The sequence below is a fragment of the Leuciscus leuciscus genome (genome assembly GCF_965113295.1).
Source record: "Leuciscus leuciscus genome assembly, chromosome: 4".
Taxonomy (NCBI): domain Eukaryota; kingdom Metazoa; phylum Chordata; class Actinopteri; order Cypriniformes; family Leuciscidae; genus Leuciscus; species Leuciscus leuciscus.
Window position 1 is genome coordinate 8,415,073 of NC_138728.1, and position 6,242 is coordinate 8,421,314.

General features: G+C 37.8%; 1 protein-coding gene across 2 annotated transcripts; it reads right to left on the bottom strand.

The window, feature by feature from the left end:
- Positions 1 to 522: 522 nt before the first annotated feature.
- parp12b (poly (ADP-ribose) polymerase family, member 12b) lies at positions 523 to 6,188 on the bottom strand. Of its 2 annotated transcripts, none has more exons than XM_082167015.1 (8): positions 5,758 to 6,188; positions 4,716 to 4,851; positions 3,563 to 3,818; positions 2,725 to 2,817; positions 2,506 to 2,632; positions 2,208 to 2,376; positions 1,964 to 2,108; positions 523 to 1,832 (listed from the first exon to the last, which is right to left on the bottom strand). In XM_082167015.1, exons 1-8 carry the CDS (start codon positions 6,084 to 6,086, stop codon positions 1,732 to 1,734), a joined length of 1,356 nt encoding a protein of 451 aa, XP_082023141.1. In that variant the 5' UTR covers positions 6,087 to 6,188; the 3' UTR covers positions 523 to 1,731. The 2 variants fall into 2 exon arrangements, with proteins under 2 accessions (XP_082023141.1, XP_082023142.1); XM_082167016.1 differs by having other exon boundaries at positions 1,988 to 2,108; positions 5,758 to 6,187.
- Positions 6,189 to 6,242: the final 54 nt, after the last annotated feature.

The following is a 6,242-nucleotide window of genomic DNA, read 5'->3' on the forward strand; positions in this document are numbered from 1 at the left end:
GTTCATTTACGCTAGGGCCTGGACGTAGATTTAAGAGAGTATATTGTATGTAATTATTTGTATTTGTAATAATTCAGTTACTTTTAGAAAGGTTAATGTTTTAAATTAATTTCGTTTAGTAATTTAGTAACTAACAATTTGTTTTCGATATGCCCGTCCGATACATTGTTTGAAAACACATTTGAAAAGTTAATAGATTTATTTCATTTATGAAGATTAACCATAGTTTAACTAGCTTAGATTATATTTTTTAACCATGCTATTTGTAGCAAAACCATGCTATAAATTATATGAGTACGACAATTATACTATAGTAACAACATGGTAATTTTGTAAAGTAAGCTGTAATAAGACTACATGCCTTTTTCTTTGGCTCTCCTCGGTGGTTTTGAATCATTTGAGACCCAACAAGGTCAAATTAATGTTAATTTCATTTCAAAACCCTGGTGCTACTCATCAGTAGGCCTGCAGTGATTATCTCTTGTAGACCTGGAAAACCTTTTATTCAAATGAGTGACAAAGTAGGAAAAACAGGGAGAATTTATTAACAAATACATGGTTTGGAAAAAGTGCAAGTTTGTACCTCATGAGCTGATCCATATCATCCCACAAAGGTACCATATTCACTGAAGGCACACCAGACAAACCCATGGCATGAAAAACCAATAGAACCAATAATAAAAAAAGATAAAGCAATAATAATTCCGCTTAAGTCACAGTATCTAAATGTGTTGATCTGAGGGTAGGACCCTCTCATATGAGCAGTTATTTGAGCTAAATAAATCATAAGCACTTGATGTAGCCACAGAATTTTCTGGCAAAGACAGATCTGTTTTGGTTAAAAATTATGGAATAAAATATGACTATAATATTTAAATCAAAGCCATTGCATTTCATTCAGAGCAATTATTACAGGGCATCCTCAGTTTATTAATTGAGAAGAGCCTCGAGTTTGTAAAGGACAATTCACGCTGCACAGACAGACGGTGACCAACATGGACAATCACCAGGGGCCAGTTCCATAAACTTAGCCACTATATTAAGACTGTGTCTTAAAAACTAGTTTGACCAACTAGCAGTTAACCAAGGGGTAATCAGTCTTACCTTCACAATTCAAATGATACCAATATCCCTTTTTATGTAACTGACTTTAAATAGTTATGACCAGTCTTGAAGAAAAAATGTAGATGACTAACTTTTAAGACTAGTCTTTATGCAACTGGCCACAGATTACAGTATGCCACTTCTCAGACATTCCACGTCCAGACAAATGCAATTGAACAAGTCAAACACACTGATCCGACAAAACCCATCAGAGCGTCTGTGGCCTTTGGTCGTAGTCTGTCGGTGCAGTGTGAATTGGCTTTAAAATTCTGTCATTATTTACTCACCCTCAAGTTGTTCTAACCCTGCATGACGTTCTTTCTTCTGTTGAATACAAAATATGGTTTTGAGGAATGTGGGTTACCAAACAGTTGCTGGTCTGGACCCCTCTGACTTCCATAGTATAGAAAAAAAGTCAATGGGGACCAGAAACTGTTGGTTACCCACAGTCTTCAAAATATCTTCTTGAGGCTCAGTAAATGAGGACAGAATTTTCAGTTTTGCGTGAACTATCCCTTTAAGAGCATGTGAGTGTATCCAAATGGCAAGAAAATGAAGCAGGAACTCATGATTTGAATGTCTGTCCTCAGGTGCGTAAACATAGAGTGTGTTTGTGTGTTTTGTCAGTCACTGGGAAGCTTTAGTTTCCACCTCATTGATAGACACAAAGCGTGGTCGTCTGCGCACCCTTCTCTTTGTGTTGTGTTTGGGGTTCCTTTGATACATATCTGCAAAAAAAAAAAGTCCTATAATACAATATAATATAATAAATATAATAAAAATTTAATATAATATAATATAATAAATACTCAAGGTCACTTTTAAAATAAATAATTTAATGATTTTTTTTCTTCCAGACCTGGAATATGAAGGTGTGTAGTACCTTGGAAACTGACATAGTAATGCCTATTTCCCTTAATGACAGTAACTTCTGCATTACTGTCCTCCTGAAAAGCTTTCTCCAGCTCTCTGGATGTTACAGAGGTCACACGTTGCTTGTCATCCTATAGAAAAACGGTACAGAAACAAAACCACAACCAGACCTTAAACATAAATTCCTCTCAGATGAGAGTATGGCCACTATGTTTGCAATCCAGTCTCACCGGCTGACCGTACTCTATCCAGTTTTCGTGATCTCCTTTGTAGTACCACATCCACTCTGTTGTCAGGATGTAGTGGACGGGTTTAGAGACGGAAGAGACTGTTGAAAGTCGGCGCACGGGGTCAAAGTTCCTGGTCATGGACACAAAATCCACCGGTCTCGAGCCTGGACTGAGTCCAAGAGAAGGGATGAGTAAAGAGAGTGGGAGAGCAGTCTCAAGAAACAGTCCTTTTTTCAATTAAAAAACGGTCAAAATTAATGTCTTAAAAAAAGACTCTTGCATGTGAATTTGTACTGACCTGTGTTCATTCTTTGGGTCGCAGTAAGCTTTCTCTATTTCCTCCATGTTTCTTAAATCCCTCCAGTCTTTCCCGTCATAAACCTCCCACTTATACGGAAGATTAAAGTGGACAAGGACACACTGATCTGAAGCAATAAAAAAACCATTATATCTCAACTCTAAAGTAAATAGGTTAAAGGCAACAAGATTAACCATAGGTAACGACATTGACACCAACCCTGAAACTTGCATTTCCGTCTTATGAAGTGCAGACAGATTTCATTCTTCTCCATCTGAGCGACCGGTTTGACGCCTTGATCAGATATCAGTTCTGAAATGTATATGAATATGTATGTATATTATGAATTACTGAATATATACAGATGAGCCAAAACATTATGACCGCCTGCCTACTATGCTGTTGGTCCTCCGCATGCTGCCAAAACATCCCTCTGAGACATGGACTCTACAAGACCCATGAAGGTGTCCTGTGGTATATCTGTCAACAAGACATTAGCAGAAGATCCTTCAAGTCCTGTAAGTTGCGAGGTAGAGCTGCCGTGGATCTAACTTGTTGATCCAGGACATCCCACAGATGCTCAATCAGATCGAGATCTGGGGAATTTGGAGGCCAGGCCAACATCTTGAACTCTTCATCATGTCCCTCAAACCATTCCTGAACAGTGTGTGCAGTGTGGCAGAGTGCATTATCCTGCTGAAAGAGGCCACTTCCACCAGGGAACACCGTTGTTATGAAGGGGTGTACCTGGTCTGCAACAATGTTTAGGTAGGTGGCACGTGTCAAATTTAAGTCCAAATGAATGGCCTTGCCGTTTCAGAGACACTCTGACCCAGTTGTCTTGCATTAACAGTTTGGGCCTTATCAGATGCCATTTCTCCTGCATCCAACATGTTTTCTTATGAGAACTGAATGTTTCCTTACCATCTAATCTACCCAGACCTTAATATGTGGCCTTGATAGGAGATGATCAATGATATTCGCTTCACCTGTGAGTGGTTATAATGTCTTGGCTCATCAGTGTATAATACGTGTGAATGAATGTAAGTGCCCTTACCACTGCTGAGAGTTTGTGAGTTCAGGCGATAAACGTTCTGGTAGATGTAGGGCAGGTCATGGATGATGTCACCACCGAGACCCCGTTCCTCCAGCATCCTGCGGCTGTGCTCGTCGATGCTGTGCTGCCGTTTGCACTTGGGGCCGAACAGGCAGTCGTCTTGCACAAAGTGCTGACAAATATGCACCTTAGTGCAGCGCTCCATAAAGGTGCAGGCCCCGAAATGCCCAGTGCCTTTATTATAGTGAGCACACACCTGCGTACATACAACACGAGATGGATTATTTCAATATTAATATAATTATAAGAGTTATATGCAAAAAAAATTTAATATTACAAAAGCACACATGCATTAATACATAATTAAATACTTAAATGCCTTACACATACTGTCAAACTTCTAGATTAAACCAATGCGTCACAGAGCTCAGCAAAACATTCTACTTTACCTGTTTACAGGACATTCTCCATTTTTTTTTTGTCTTTTTTTTTTTTTTTTTTTGTCCAAACCAAAGTGGAGAAACGCACTTAGGACACCTGAAGATCTTAGAACATCAATATCTCTCCATCAGCAACTCTTCATCCTGAGCGCAGACCACAATTCTTCTCAATTCACCACTTGCCTTTTTTTTTTCTTTCTTTCTTTCTTTTTTTTTTACATTAACATACTGACTGGAACACTGATGAAGTAGAGCTTCACTTGGATGACTTTTTCTTGCTTTTTTTTTTTTGTGAAGATTTTTTTAAGATTACTGGCTTTTGATTGATGGTACTGATCAGATTGCTCCTTATCCAGGACATAACGCAGAAAAAACAAATGTTCTGATAAACTAATGATATACTCAAATATTCAATGACTTCACACTGTGACATTGTATATTTGGGTGTAACCAGTCGCTGAAACAACTCAAACATGTCAGAACAAACGTCAGAGCGGTTACGTGAGCACTTTTCTACTCTGAAAACGTCTCGCAACTGAGCGCACAGCGAAAGAAACGGAGAAGGGCGTTTCAAACGGCAGGAGAGGTACCTGGAATGCAGAAATATCCCAATCATTGCATGAGTTTGGCTTCGGGGAGGAATTCTCTCATGAGAATGGAGTCCAAAAAACATTTAGGTAGCTATTTAAGCCTTCCTGTTTGTATTTCCTCACCTCTGGCAGTAGGGCAGGATCATTCTGGAGCAGAAGCAGGAAGAGATCATCCTCGTTCAGTTCATGAAGCGTACACTCCCGCAGAAGGGGATAGTTATGTTGTGACTGGATATTATGGGAATATTTACACTCCTTCCTGACAAACACATCCACAAAAAGCATATAGTGATTTTTGGTCTCTACATAATAATATAGTGTCCTTGTTACAATGTAATTATGCATTTAAGTACTGAGTTTAGTAAATTAACAAGTACTTACTAGGCTATATAATGATGCTAATTAAGTATAATTTACTGTAAGTAGTACAGTAAGTACATGTAACATATGTAACAAAGACACTGTAAAATAAAGAGATATTGCTTTTACATGACCAATATTTCTTACTACCATTTTTTTTATGTCTATGATAATGCAGAACTGATTTTTAATTGTTCATTTGCTTTTTACCACAATAAAACTAAATGATCATTATACTTAATACCACTCTGAAAACATAATATGCACTATGAATATTTTATTGTTATTATATTTATGTTGAGTAATTATCCAAGCAATACATTAAATTAATTATGATATGTTTGAATAGAGTTGCTGGGTGCTATTATTAATATTAATGACGTTATGTGGTAATTCAAATTATTATAATAAACTACGTAGACATTTTTTAATATCGGTTATATATAAATAAAAATACTCGCCAATTAATCTCTAAGATGCATTATTTCATAATTGTGATCACTGTAACATCTGAAATGCTGAAAAAAGCCTTAATAAATGACACGTATGTGTGTGCAAATTTGGTAGTATGTTCAAGGATGTAAATAAACAAAAGCAATAAATATTCATAAAATAATTCTGGATAGGCTACGTTAAATCCCATGTCATACAGGTTAAAGGCGTTATGACCACTAATAGCTGTTGTTATTTTTAGTATTGTATTACGCATCTGTCCTTTTAAGGATAAAAGCACTTTATGCTCTTCATTTAGTAAATATAATAGTAAAAGCTTACACTAGATATCTAGATGTTCTCCCAACCTTACCTTCCTTTCCCATATCTGCAGTTGCCATAAACAAAATACTTGCACAGGTGTAAATCCTGACACTCGTAACATTCATTCTTGGAATATTTCTTGCAGAGTCTCAGAGATGTTTTCGCGACAACAGTGTAGTCAGAGTTTCCATCCTCTGTTCTAGGTCTGCTCTGGGTCACTGTGAAGCGGGCGCATTTCTTAACGATGTACCAGAAATCTGCTTCGGTTATCTCAAAGCGCTGGAAGACCCTCTGGTACAGCTGAGAGATCTCCATAGAGCCTTTATTGCTGCATAATATGCTGGTCGCATGATGTATGATCCGAGAGTAGCCAGACATGTCTGCGCTGAAGTGAGAGCAGTGCTGCGCCGCTGCGCGCCTGGAGTTATATGACTATGATTTCTAATCTGCGTTTCTACAGAAATGAAAGCGGAAACTGTGGAAAGCACGGTCTAGGATTCATGCCAAATACCCAGTGCCAGCTATTTTCAAAAT

Bases quoted from the DNA above. Each gene is read 5' to 3' on its own strand.
- parp12b (XM_082167015.1), bottom strand. From the start codon at position 6,086: ATGTCTGGCTACTCTCGGATCATACATCATGCGACCAGCATATTATGC. The intron at 2,109-2,207 runs GTGAGACTGGAT...GTTTTTCTATAG, and splicing joins GGATAGAGTACGGTCAGCCG to GATGACAAGCAACGTGTGAC. The intron at 1,833-1,963 runs GTCTGGAAGAAA...TTTTTTTTGCAG, and splicing joins TACACACCTTCATATTCCAG to ATATGTATCAAAGGAACCCC.